Consider the following 14,934-nt stretch of genomic DNA (forward strand, 5'->3'; position numbering starts at 1 on the left):
AAGTGATAGTTTAAGGGTCTAAGTATAATTATTTCAGTAGATTATTACTGATTGATTGAAGCCAAAACAGCAGGTTAGGAAATATGGCCCAACAGGCACTATATTTAAAAGGGAACCACTACATCCTAATACGCTTTAAGCAATATTTTGCATAAATCCATTGGCTGGGTCCTGTCAACCCTACAGAGATTATATATTAAGAACCCTAGTAGGCATTAGAGATGTTTGTTAAATAAACAGAAATTTGCATTTACACCCTACTTTTTAATAAAATTATAATTTACACCTTATATTTTTATTATTTATAAATCGAGTGTTACAATTTATCGAATATATATAGAAAACACCGTATATTAGATTTAAACTAACACCGTTTGGGTAAATAGAAATACTCTATCAAAATTAAATATATTTAATAATAATGACTAAAATACCCTTAATTCTTTCTTCATCTTTTTCTCTATCTTTCTTCTTCCCTCTTTCTCTATTTTAGGACACAATATGATTACTTCTTCCTCTTTAGTCAAATTATATCTTTTAGGGCACAACACGAGGGCATCTCATAATCTTTCTAATATAATTAACTTAATCTAAGGATTTAGTTAAGTTTAGATAATAGATCTAACACTAGAATAATTTCTTCACATATTCGTTAAATTATAGAAGTTGATTTATAAATAATAAAAATATAGGGTGTGAGCTATAATTTCACTAAATTAGCTATAACATCTTTAGATATTTATTGGGAAGGTTGATCCTCTTCACACTTTTTAAAAAATTGCTTTAATTTTTTTTAATTTAATTTTTTTTAATCTCTTATACGGCATACTTATTGTTTTAAATTAAAAAAAAATTTATCTCTTATAGGGCATACTTATTGTAAGGAGCAAGCCAATTCGATTATTCAAACCAATATAAAGGTTTTGCTAAGACATATAATCAAGGAGGTCATAGAATCAACTTCGATCCTAAATAACTATTGTTGAGAAAATTATTTAGTAATTTAATAGCTTGGCGGCTTGATGGTGCTGTTAACTTTGAAGAATCCTTTATCCAACCGGTAGCTAACCTTGAACTCAAAGATAGAAAAAGTTCTTGCTAAGGATATTCAAGATGGTCATAGAAAATTGCCTGTGACAACATAGGAAATCCTATTCAAGGGAAAGTACCTATATTACCATATTTTTTTATACTACCATTTCTTTTATCACATTAATTGGAGGTAATGCTTCCAGGTGCGTGTGAAGCAACTCGCCCAGACATGTACCTGTTCCATAGAGATATATATAAATCAGACCTCATGTTAGCTGTACTCTTTTGACTCTTGCAAATTTACCAAGCTTTGCTAGAACAAGCTAACTTTGGGTTGGAACACTGGAGTAGCCTTTTCTCAACTCACAACTGACGAGGTAAAACTAATGAACTGGAACTCATGGATTTTGATATAGTAAAGAGAGTAGATTATAAGGTGGAGAATGCTGCAGCTCATGGATCTCACTAAAAGATGCTTTGATTTTGGAGTACACCAAATAATGAACTTAAAATAGCGAATCTCAGACGGCTAAATTTTCAAGGAAATGTGTGTATTATACTCATGGTATTTAGGGTATGACGCAAGATAGCCCATAAAAAGCTCCTTGCCAGGTGCTGCAATGAAACTACCAGTGTAACTATGCATCTCAACATTTATATACCAAGTCACGATCATAAGTCACCTAGTGTGCTTACTGCAGAGAAGCACAAAATCAACATCTAGGGCTTTCTCCATTATTTAATTGGATGCTAGCCGATTTACCACAGCCGCTTGTAGTCACATCTTACAAAAAAGAATGGATATAATGATTTTAATATCGATAGTAATCTTCAGATATTATGAAACCTATATGTTTGCTGCTTCATCTCTATTGTCTTCCTCTGCTTGTGATGCTAGCTTCACAATGTCTTCCACAAGAATCTTTCCTTCTGTTACAAGAAACAGGTTACAAGGTTAGCATGTGAAGCTAATCCTCTGGAAAAGGAAAGAATATACGATTAAGCAACAGAATGGTAGAAATTATTAAGATATGAACCTTTATCTCTAGAAAGATTGCTAATAAGTTCTTGGACACCATCCTTTCCAATGGTATCTTTGAGATACATAGCAGCAGCTGCTACCTCTTCTGGTGTCACTTTGCCATCACGATCACTAGAAGCAAGATAGAAGCAAGATGTTAGCAATAGGAAGGAACTATATGTTCCAATAGCATCATTATCTCAACCTTTTTGTCGAAATATATTAGCTGGAAAAGAAAATATTACAAAAAGACATGTTCCCTCTCAAACTACTTATCAGATGGGTATCCTATTGCTTTACATTTACAAGCCTAGGCATTTAGTTTTCAATGTGTTCATAGAAAATTTTTGTACATCGGCACCAAACTTTCAAAGTGTTTTATGTGCAAAGATAGTAAAAAACTTATAGCATGCCAAACTATTCCACATGTTTTATGGGAAATTGATTTTGAAATAGTGCACTAACCTCCAGGTCCTACATAATTTGGAAAAAGATGCTAGTTTCTCATTCCATGACTTAGTACCAAGAATATAAAAATGTAGCCCTGACCAAGAGATCTCCTTTTTACTTGTATTTCCATGACAAAAAGAAATATATAAGTATGAAATTTTCTATGAGAAAGCTTCATTCTTCTAAATTCTTTTGCCTCCAAAAGGGGTGCATGCAATGTAAATGAAGACATACCTACCTAAGTATAAACTTGAAGAGCAGCATGAAAGTGATAAAAGTTCAAAGAAGAATGAAAGTGATTTCCTAGTATGAACAAAGGAATACCATAACAAGTATGAAATTCCCTTGAAAAACATGAGAAAACAGGCCCATAGTGTTGGATTTACACATTGACAACCTTCTGAATATCACTTAAGCTGTAGCTAAATAGATTCCGTTACTTCCATAGAAAGAAAATTATATGGCATCATGCATTAAGCATTTCACTTCGAAGAAAATCAACACAGGCATTCAAGAAATTCTTACCTGTCAAGAAGTTGCCAACGGCTACCAATTTTAGCATCAACATCGTCAATTTCCTTTTCTAGTTCCTGTAGCATTGCGTCAACCTGGAGTGCAGCAGAGTCTTATGTTATTACTACATAAGTTATGTTTAAAGAGAAAACAAATCATGCATCAACTAATTCTGCATCATTTCCATGCAGATCGGATATACATAATATGAAGGATCAAAAGAATTGTTAGAAATAGACTACAGTCATAAGATCCATAGCATAAATTAGGTTTTTGTCAAGCAGTCCAATCTAACTAGAGAACATCATACTTGCAGAACTAGCCCTGCCTCTGACAAAAATTAGCTTTTACATAATCACCCCCATTTATCATGCTTTACTGGTCCGAGAGAGGCATTGTTACCATTGAAAAGAAGGGCAAAAACAATCAAATTACTGCCACCATCTGGATTTCAAAAGTACACTGGTCCGAGAGAGCATAGTTCTGATGCATGCTTGTTACTTGTTAGCCTCCCGAGACCTAATAAAACATGGTACACTTGCATAATGCCTTTCCGACGCTGTTGTCTAGTCGACACTTGGGGTGTCAAATAAGCTTGTTGGGCATATGAGACGCTCAAGGTCAATTAGTTTCCACTTCCAAACTTTATTCAATCCTGCTAATCTATTAACCTAGCTTAGCTAGCTCAAACTTGGAGCTCATCCAATAAACAAGCCAATCTCAAGCTTTCTCGATTTGCATGAGCTCCACTCAAAGTCAGATCATATTAGGATAAGAATAATATAACTCTTTGTTTCATCTATTTATTTATTTGTTTATTTATTTATATAGCATATTAATGGCAAGCTACTATTAGCCAATTAGCGGAAAGCACAACTTTACCTCTTCTTTGCAACTCTTTATTGAAATCCAAATTTTTGGAGCAGATAGAAAAATGTACTAGAAGTATATCTTACCCTGTGTGTGGAATAGAATGATAGGCGATCTATATAACACATTCCCAGTTCACTTCAAGAACAAATTCATTTCTACCAAGTAGGGTACAAGGACTGTCGTAGTTTACCATTCTCACGATAAAAATGTCCCTAATGTCATTATTAGTGTATCTAAAGATCTTATGTAATTGCTTCAGTGATGCTTAGTCATTTTAGGTGTCTCAACTGGCAATCTAATACTCACACATTTTAAAGTTAAATAATGCTGGTCAAATGATTATTGGAGGACACCGTAACCCAAAACTCTTCCTGTTAGCATGACATGGTTGCTATCTAGTACATCTCTAATAACTGACAAGTCCTTGAGCACGTCTAGTACTTGATCCCAAGTTTGCAGATATAGTAGTTCGCTATATCACATTTTTTCCTGGCAAAATAATATACTGTCTAAAACTGCACTATAACAGGACAGACAAGCACAGGCATCATAAACAGAAAAGCTGAGCGACAAGGATTTGAATTCTCAATGCGTGAAGGCTTCTTACCCTATCTATTAGTGCTGAAGAAACTTTGTCCCCTGCAGCTTGTTCAGCTGCATGATCGGACTTCTCCCTAGCTTCTTTGTATGCTTTCTTAGCATCTTCTTCACCTTCAGTACCCTCTTTTTCCAGCATTGTATTGTACAATTCTATCTGCATTTAGCAACAGGTATATTCATGATTTTCACACACAAGCGGTATTCAAATCCATAATGGTTCCAAAAGAATTTCATTATATAAATAAAATGTACCTAAACTACATGGACTAAATAATCTAGGTTAAGTTGTAGACAAGCACAGTTTTATTCATCACATTTGCAGAAACTAAATGCATACCTCTTTGTTGACAAGGCTCAAAAATTCTTGACGTTCCTTACCTACAGACTGCAAAAGTGTGTTTGGACATCAATATGAATAGTTCAGAATGATTATTGTCAGTTTGTCAACTTAATAAGGAAAGTGAACAGGATCGGTAACTTAAGCTCTTACAGATGCTGAAGCTAGCACAGCCAGTGCTCTGCTGATATTACATAGCTGTTCCTTCTTTTCCAGTGTTTTCATTTGTGCCAGTTCCTCTGCCTCCCTAGCAGTAGGTCCAGTCATCTCCTTCAAAGCCACATCTTCCTCACTAATCTCAGGTTCCACAATTTTTGCTTTTTCCTCTTTCTCTTTCCTTTTCTCTTCCTCCTAAAGAATTTTGATACAAAGAGAAGGCCAGTAAACCATCCATATCAGAACGTCATTAATCAAGTAGGTAATAAAATTATCAAAAACAGCAGCATAAAATACAATCAACAAGGAATTTAGTCTCTAACCTCCAAAAAAGACTAACTTGAAAAAAAAAAATTCTTCACTGGTCAACAAAAAGAACATGTTTACTGACTCAACATAACAACTAAGTGCAAACAAAATTCCAAGACCAAGTTAAGCCCTATAAAGTTATAATTAAGGGATGCAATCTTCCAACAACATGCTGTGGCAACACAAACTACACAATGAAGTAACAATGCATGAAAGATATGCACAGTATAGAGTATATAAATACTGCAAGCAATTCCAACAGACTGTAATCCCAAATAAGCCCTAATATCACCTAGCAGCTATAGGACACACAAGCTTTAGGATCCACCTTTTTATGCTGTTACAACTTACAAGAATATTAAAAATTAGGGGAAAAGATAGTGGTTCAATCAGATAGCTTGCATTTAGATTCGCTGATTTCACAAAGAATGAGTACAACAAATAAAAATGTGTATTTTTTTCACAGAATTGGAAATAATTCAACTAATTGTATTTTCTAAGAAAAACAAAAGGTTGGGGTTGTTTCATGTTAGGCATTTGGAGAGACCAACATCTCCCGAATTTGATGGTTTTCCACAAGTTCAAACAGTGTGTAAAGATGGGGAGGTTCCATGTCCACTTGGAAATTCCTGGCTAGCAATACTAAGGAACATAAACTTACAATAAAGAAAAATAAAAGATCTGCAGAATATTATGAAAATAAGTTAGCTTCTTCCATGAAAAACATGTGTTGTACCTTGATGAGTTCTTCTTGCATCTCAAGGAATTCCAATTTTCTCCTCCTCTCAGAAACAGAATCTTCAGATGGCAATACTGTTCCAACTGTATCTACAACTTCATCTGGTAGAGATGATAATGTTGCTACAACAGCCTCCTCAGGTTTCAGCTTTCCAGACACAGTGAAAGCTCTAACATAAACAAATAAAAGTGACTACAAAGAACAACACTTAAGCTTACCAGAGCTAATAAAGCACATTTACCTTGAAAGTATGAGGAGAGAAGATGGCACTGCATGATTAAGAGACAAATCTAACCAGTCACGAAGCTGGACACAAAGATCAAATAGATGAATTTTTCTTAGCATAAGTCCTTTTCATTTGGCATGGATGCATATATTAAATGAATAAATGCAGAAAAAAGATACATCAAGAACTTGTGTCAAAATCTCATAAAGGAGTATATTAGCCAAACATTTTAATTTAATGATGAAAACCAAAGAACCATGTAATCGGAAAACTCTAGAATTCAAGTGTATCTATGAAAATTAAAATTGAGGCGGCAAAAGAGTTTCTTAACATTACAAGAAACACGATCAAGGCAAAAGTCCTGGTGGTGATGATAGACATGCATTTTTACTATATTCTTATAAGTTTCCCCATGTTACACATGATAAGGGGCAGTTTTGCACTCCTCAACTACTAGAGTCACTGGAATGGAACACTAGCATTTCACAAACCGGGATAAAAGTTTCAAGAGTGATGTTTGGAACTTTGGATGCCTATCATAGAGTATCACGTTACTCTAATATTCAAGGAAATTACCAAGGTTCCAAAAATCAGTATCAAGATCGGGATCGGCCGTCCGAAAAAACGATACGTATCGGCTGTATCGGCCATATCGGCCGCCTGTATCGGATGGGACTATTTTAATTAAATAAAATTCTAAATATTATTAAAAATGTTGAGAAATTTCTAAAAATTTAAAAAAATTATAAAAAAATAAAAAATAATAATTACTCACATATAAAGCCTAAAAAGTAAAAATCTCTTTTCCTTCTTCTCTTTTTTTTTATCTCTCTAACTGTTAGTCTAAAGTATTCATTCTCTCCCACACTCCTTTTTTTCTATCTTTTTCTCTCTTTCTCACCCTCTTTTTTTTTATCTTTCCCTCTCCCTCACTCTCTCTTCCTTTTTTCCTCTCTCTCTCATACCTTCTTTTTTTTTAATCTTTCCCTCTCCCTAACTCTCTCTCATACTCTTTTTTTTTAATCTTTCCCTCTCCCTCATGCTCTCTTCCTTTTTCCCTCTTTCTCTCTCTCATACCCTCTTTTTTTTTAATCTTTCCCTCTCCCTCACTCTCTTCCTTTTTCCCTCTCTCTCTCCCTTTCTCTCCCTCACTCTCTCTTCCTCTTTCTCTCTCTCTCTCCTTCTCTCTCTCTCTAGCTGCTGCTGCTGCAGGTACTAGAATCCTTGGAAATTACCCTATTTTTGGTGTAAAGTGAAACTCTACTTAGACTACTGTAATTTTTTTCCAGAAATAAATCCAGCATCGCTGGGGTTGTGTTGTCACTTTTATCTTTCCAAACTTACACTATTATCTTCCCTCATCTCCACTCGCACCCACTCATGCACAAGCATGGTTTCCAACCGGGCTGGGTCCAGGTGGTAGTTGGATGCGCATCAACACACTAGTCGCATATATTTGACGGCACAAATCACTCCTGAATGCAAATACAATGGGGGCGTTGGATGTGAGTGGGTGCGATCGGAGCCATTGGATGCGCATGACTAATATGCATCCGATGGCCCACCCGAATCGTCACGCATGAGATCAGCCCAGACAGAATCCCAAGCCCTCATGCACCAACACAATGTTGAACAAATCCTTTTAGTTATCCAAACAGTGCCATCTCTAAGATTACTCTAAAAGTAATACAATAATTATCTTAATGGCAATCCAACTTCTCTAGTAATTGAATACTTTGGATTCTCAATACAGAGTTGCCAAAGAGGCTAAGTGTTATGTCATTTCATGTCTCAAATTTCTCGATCCACTAAGGACCAATAACTAGAAAACCAAGTTCAAGGTGACAAAAACCTGCTGACGCATCTCTTCTGTTGATAGCAATCCAAGGTGGCCTCTTTCCCGACAAGCTTGTCTAAGTTCCTCTTCTGAAAGAGACTCCACACCTTCTGCTTGGATTAGCTTATCATCATTCTTAATCCTGCACAGAAAAGTATTATTACATCTATGATTTAAGAGATAACCAGATTATACATCGAACTTCAACAAAGAGAAGAATATCAAGTAAACTAAATAAACATAAACAAATAGCAAAAGAAGAGCAATTAATCTCTGAAGATCAGGCACAAAGCCAAAATTCCACTATTAACTGAAAAAAGCACCATTATCAATGTAGGAGTTTAGGACAATTACATTAAAAAAAACATGTAACAGATGACCATAACAAGATAATAAATATTGTCAAGTTCAAAAACCAAAACCTTAGGAAGTAACACAAGAAATATAAATGGAAATTCATGTACCATAATGATGCGAGCCGAGTCAGATCGAATCATATCATGGAAACATTGGACTCGATGGATCAAGTTTAGTTATTTTATCTATTATGCTTATATAGTTTAGTTAAAATCTTACTATGATAGAATTTATTTAATTAGCTCAGTTCAGTTCAATCAAATTCCGCGCAGTTTTGGAAAAATAATTAGCAGATATTCATCTGACGTCCGAATATTACGGAACTACTTGGATAAGACCGATGACGTCCTGATCTAAAACTTCCATATTCGGAGTTTCCTTACATTCAGACTCTATATATGGTAGAATGAAAAACTAATTCGAGAAAGACAAAGAAGGCGGGTTTAGCTAAGTTTATCAGTTTGTTTAGGATTCTTTTATTTATCCTCTATAAATAAGGTTTTATGGCTTGTATCTTAAATATGCCTTAATGAAGGATTAATTAATTTTTGCCTTATCTTCCCTTTCAACTTGGCCACCGACCTCAATCTCCCTCTTGCTTTGTCAACTGTTGCTGCCTCTCATGTCAGTACGGTCTCATCTAGCTTTTAATCTCCCTCATTTGTAGATCCCTTTAGTCTCGTAGGGCCGGTCTACTTCTCTCCCTTGTTTTCTTCTATAGTATCAATCTACCTAACCACCACTATCATCATCCATCCACGCCATCTTCATCAACATTTACAAGCCGAGCCACACCCACCACCAACACCACTGCCGGCTTGCCATCCAGATTAGACCCAGATCTCGTTCTAATTTAACAAGGGTTTGAATATCAAAGTCGTAGATCTGAAAGTTACGAAGCTATTCCAATTTTGTAATTTTCTGACATTCGTAGAATATTTGTCAAATATTCTCCCTGAACCATGTAGAACTATCAACAATTCAGATCGACCCCAAATTGATTCATATCACATAAAATCATTTACTCACCTATTAGTATTCATCTTTATCTAATGTTTCTTTTATTCACCTTATTCAACAAAATAATACAACTTCAATGTACATAAACCTCCATATCAGGTGATCTATTGATCATAACACATTCTTGCATCTTCCACTATGTATTGCAACAATTAGTTGCATGTCAATATTAATCAACAAAATAAAATTTCCGATACAATCATAAATCTATCTATAAATCAATCAAATTTTACATGTTCTGCGCCAATGCTTTGGAAAAGTCTGTTTTGAGATGCTTTATGGCTCTCATACAGGTCCCAAATCCCAATGCATAACAAAAGTGCCATTATACATTGCAAAAATTGCCCAAAAAGAAGAGCACCATTTCTTAATGATGAATTAATTTCTGAATCTTTTGGAACGTCATGTTCATTAATGTAAGAAAAGGCATGTTGGTGCATGCGGCTCTCTCCAACACAAAATCTCAACTCTTGAGAGGGAAGATATACACAGCCATGGTTCGAAGCTCCACTCGAGATGAAACAGTAACAGCCAAAACTTATTGAAAACTAAAGCCCAAACTCATTAGTTAAAGCCAAAACTATCAATGTTTCTAGTTTTGACATTTATATTGGGCCACAACAGACTAAAACCATTCTATTCCGACCTAAAATATTCAATTTTTCTAGGGGCCAAATCGGAACCACAAATTTCAAACCATGTAGGCAGTCTTACCATTATTTTTAAAGAGTTTGTTTCCATGATTTAAACCCATGACCTCTTAGATATAAGAAGCACCTTACTGACACACTAAATAAAGCCCTCATGTTTAGTTATCTGAAGGATTAAAATAAAATTTTAGCCAGAGATATCTCTTCTAGTTTTGTAATCCCCTTTTTCACCATGTTCCATATGCAACTTTCATGTGAGTGCAATCAATAATTAGAAAAGCATACCATCATAGGGAGAAATAAATAATTTAAATGTCTCTACAAAATCATGGATTATTTAAGTATCTCCTTATAAGTAATATGTTGAACATCATGATTCAAATGGAAAGCTCTAGTCAAACCTGTGCATATTATGAATGGATCCAGCATAAATATAGATGAGTTAAAACTTAAGACAGTGCTGTACGTAAAGATAATATCATAATAGGCAGTTTTTAAAAAGATTTAAAGCCAATTTACCAAATAAAGTACAAAATCTTCAATATCTACATATTTTACTGGATTCTTCTACATGAAGCGAATGAGACTTACTCTTGCAATTTTCTCCTAAGCATGTAGCGCAAGTAATTATCTGTACCAAATGGTGGGATCCCCATATATTTACACATATTGACCAACCTTGGCCTGCATAGGCAAACAGATTAGTGATCTAGTAAGATACAGATAATCAGAAAATAATCAGCATAAGATCAACCTGCTGATATTGTCCAGGGTCAGCTCATCATTAAACAACTTTGCAAAGTTCAAAATTTCATCATTAGAAACAACTCCACCAGTCCTGACCTAATTGCAAATCCAACATTTCAGATCGTAAGACAATAGTATGAAAAGGAGAAGCAGCAACCATTCTCATGCTTACATCTTCAACAAAAAAGAGAGTTAACACAATAAATGTATACCTTGTTCAAAAATTCATCCAGATCTTCTGCCGTCTGTTTGATTTCTCCACTACGTGAGGTTTGAACTTCCTTGGACATTTCTTTCACAGTGTCTTGCAAAAATTTTGCATATTCTATTCTTGCTTTAAGTTTCCTTTTCAATGCTTCCTACAAGTTGAATAATTGGACATGGAAGAGCAGAATGAGACAACCTTACACTTTTAGAGTCAGAGAAGAAAATAGTGCCACATAAACTTATGCTATCACCATTGTCTATTTTTTTTCTAACAATACAGGATGGTTGATCACAGCATGAAGGTGAGAAGGCTACAGATAATTAAGAAATATTCAAGATAAGCTATAAACCTAACTTCAACCAAGAAATCAGCGTCAAGATACTGGGGAAAGTAAAACTAGCATGAAATGAACTTGCAATGAAAGTTACAGGCCAACTGGCAATAAGAATTAGTTCATAATACTGGAAATAGGAGAAGCAAAAAAAAAAAAAAAACCAGACAGTTGTAGAACATACAGATTCCTGGCATGCACATGCAAATACGAGCAAGCACAACTGCATATATCCTACTTCATTGCAACTTTGACTTATAAGATGTAAATCGGTAAGTGTTAACTATATCAGCGTCAGGAGAAAACAATCCACAGTATAGCTATAGACCACAAACAGAAACACAAATGTCCTTGTTAGAGTTTGTTTAACAAGTGAACACTTAAACTACAAATAGCTTGTATTGTTGAATACCTGTTCTTTCATCTTGTCTTGGAAGGTAGAAGGCAACATGTTTGGGAACAATTTGAGGAACACTGGCAGCAAGAATTCCATGAATGGCACTATTATGAACACTGCAAAAGGAACCAGCCTGAATATATCAGCTGTAGTACGAGTCAGCTGCTGCCGCTCCCTCCTTGTAAGGCTCTTACCACCGGCAAGTTTCAGCAACAATCTGGAAGAAATTTTTACATCTGCCCAAAGTAGCTTAGAACCCAGCCAATAGTGCTGCAGAGTGGAGACAAATTCGTCCTTCCAGTGGCGAAACTTTGCAGCCCAATCCGCCCTTAATAAACCACAAAGAATAATGCAGAAAAAAAAATTAAAACAAGAAACGGACAAAGCACCAAAAGAGGAACAGAAGAAGGAACAAAATTTTCCAAATGCATTGACCTAATACCTGCTCATAGAAGCAATAGCTCTCAAAGCAGGACCAATCCCCAAAAGCGTAGCCCAGAACTTCTGCACAATCGACTGTGGGGTCTTTTGTGATTCTTGCACCTGTTTGGCCTTCGCTTTAGCTTTTGCAGTGCTCAATCCTTCAACAGCCTGATCACATTCTTCAGGCGAAGCCTCCTTTATCTGTTTCTTGTTCTGGTCTTCAGAAGGCTCCTCCCCACTACCAATCTCAGGTTGGCCAGCAGTAGCAGTCGTTGCAGTGCGAACGGACTGCAATAAATATCTAACTCCCAAGGGCAGACCAAACTCTTGTCTCCCATATCCATAACCCACAGAAGAAATACCGTGATATGGGCGCCTAAGGAACCCTCTCGCAGAAAGCCCCAATAAGTCTCCTTTCTCGATTATCACCACGCATTTCTCCTTCCCATGATCAGAATCACCCGAGCTCGGATTGGGAAGCGGACGGGCAATCGTTCTATCCGCATCATAATCAAACCTTCCCTGCCCGAAGCCCGAAACGCTATAACACGAACGAGTCGTCAAATTTATATGCTCCAGGAGGTTCTTCCTCCTTCTGAGGATGGCTCGCGAAGCCATTCTTGATGTCTTCTCCCTTTCCAAAAGGGAAGACTATGGTCATATCTTTCCGGGTTCCACCCTGAATCAAATCACTTCCCCTTAGGCCAACGATTTACTAAACAAAAACCTTTAGCCTAGATCATAAGTTAGCTATCTAAAACCACTCCAAAAGAATCATTTCAACTATTGCTTCGAGCATATGAGCTAAGAATAAGCAGAAAAAGAACTCACCGGAAGAGCGTTCGATTCGGCGATCAAGAACGGGATTCGAATCCGTTTCAATCGCGATGGATTGGAGAAAGAGGGAAAGAAAACTAGGGTTTTAGAAGGAGAGAGAGGTGGGAATGGCGAAGTTGTATTTATACGCAAGTGAGAGGAGAAGTTGGAATGTTGGAAGAGACGGGGAAGGAGGCGGACCGAGGACTCTCAGAAATTTTGCAATCGAATTCGATCTGGACCGTCGGATCGGTCTGAATTTTCTTTTCATTTTTATTTTTTGTCGGAATTTTCTCTTTGGTAAGAAGAGAAGTTTATAAAGGAGCTCATGGATGACGGACGAATTATAGAAACTTTACAGAAAAAAATTTTTAAAAAAAATTCCTCCAAAGATCCATCAATATGACACATCTCTCTGGTCAAACGGTAGAAGTAACATGTCACCATTATAACTTAGTATTTAAGTCGTACTAATTTATGATAGAAGATTATGGTTGCTAGTTAATTGGAATGGTTGGCGGAATTATCCGCTGAGCTACTTAATAGAGGAAATGTTACTAGCTCATATAACAAAATAGTTATATCTAAATAATTCAAAAAGTAAAAAAAATATTATTATTGCAAGCTAAGAAACTATATTATTATTATTATCATTACTCAAACATGCGCGGCATGTGTAGCCCTCATACGTTGCACATGAGCAAATGAGAAAAAAAATCCGAGCTTGGAAGGTCTTCATCGTTGTCACCACTCACCAATGAAATCTAAAACACATCTTAATAGGCACGGCTCATGAACATCTCCATCTTTAATGCCAAACTCATCTTTACTACTCAAGCTCGGCTTATTTACACCAAGCATCCTCAGCGAACTCGCACCGAGAGTCTTCATCAAAGCCGCTCTTTTTCTCACCAACTTGGAGATGAGCTGAGCCGAGCTTAGCTTTTCTAGCTTGAGTTAAGCTGAACATTTCCATCTCTCGAGCGAAGCCGAGCTAGCTAGCTCGCTCAAGCTTCTCGTTTACACCTCGGGTCAATTTTTTATATATTCTAGATGTCTTATCAAAGAATTTTTCGCACGGCGCTTTAGGCAGATAGAAATTTTGAATGGAGTTGCAATATATCTAATAACATATAAATTCTTATAAAAATATTATTTTTCATAATTAAAAAAATTTTAGGTATATAAAAATAAAATATATCTAAAGTTTCTTACATAGTATAGTTTTTAATAATAAAATGTAATTATTTGGAAATTAAAAGTATATGGAAATTCTTTTTTTTTGTTACATTAACTTCCCCTGAACTATCACCGATTTTTATGGTGACACTCTAAACTTTTTAGTTTACAATGTGCACCCTAAATTTTAGAGAAATTTTAATATCACCACCGTGAGAAAAATTGGATGAGTTAGCTTATGTGGCCGTTAATTAATCCTAAAATGACTTAGATGCCCTAGTTATTTAAATACAGCTTTATGTTGACTCTTTAATTAAATTAGGATAACAAGAAATATAATTAGGATTAGTTAGGATTAATTTATCGTCAATCCTCAACCTCCCCTTCACCGTCACATCTCCACCTTCCCCTTCCCCGCCTCGATAGCACTTTTCCACGCGGTGAGGACAAGAAGGTAAGGGGGAGGGGGAGGGGGTGAAGGAGGGGGGAGGGGGGAGGGCGGGTGAAGGAGGGGGGGGGGAGGGCGGGTGAAGGAGAGGGGGTGATGTTGCAAGCGATGAGGGCGGGGGGTGAAGGAGAGGGCAGTGATGGTGCAAGCAATGAGGGTGGGGAGCGAGGGAGACGAAGATGAGGGATAAGGCGAGGGAGACGAAGATGAGGGATGAGGAATGGGTATGGGTTTGGTGGAGAAATGGGTGGTAATTTTATTTTAT

At 36.3% G+C, this 14,934-nt stretch overlaps 1 protein-coding gene across 1 annotated transcript; it reads right to left on the reverse strand.

The window, feature by feature from the left end:
* Positions 1–1,659: 1,659 nt before the first annotated feature.
* On the reverse strand, positions 1,660–13,329 carry LOC140794799 (uncharacterized). Its single transcript, XM_073146992.1, has 15 exons — positions 13,058–13,329; positions 12,246–12,905; positions 11,819–12,131; positions 11,080–11,226; positions 10,875–10,963; positions 10,712–10,804; positions 8,109–8,235; positions 6,272–6,336; positions 6,028–6,199; positions 4,980–5,177; positions 4,827–4,874; positions 4,497–4,643; positions 3,029–3,111; positions 2,070–2,185; positions 1,660–1,962 (listed from the first exon to the last, which is right to left on the reverse strand). The coding sequence occupies exons 2-15, from the start codon at positions 12,842–12,844 to the stop codon at positions 1,880–1,882; spliced, it is 2,280 nt and encodes a 759-aa protein (XP_073003093.1). The 5' UTR covers positions 12,845–12,905; positions 13,058–13,329; the 3' UTR covers positions 1,660–1,879.
* Positions 13,330–14,934: the final 1,605 nt, after the last annotated feature.

This window comes from Typha latifolia, chromosome 9 (genome assembly GCF_019914945.1).
Source record: "Typha latifolia isolate L0001 chromosome 9, TyphaL0001v2, whole genome shotgun sequence".
Taxonomy (NCBI): Eukaryota; Viridiplantae; Streptophyta; class Magnoliopsida; order Poales; family Typhaceae; genus Typha; species Typha latifolia.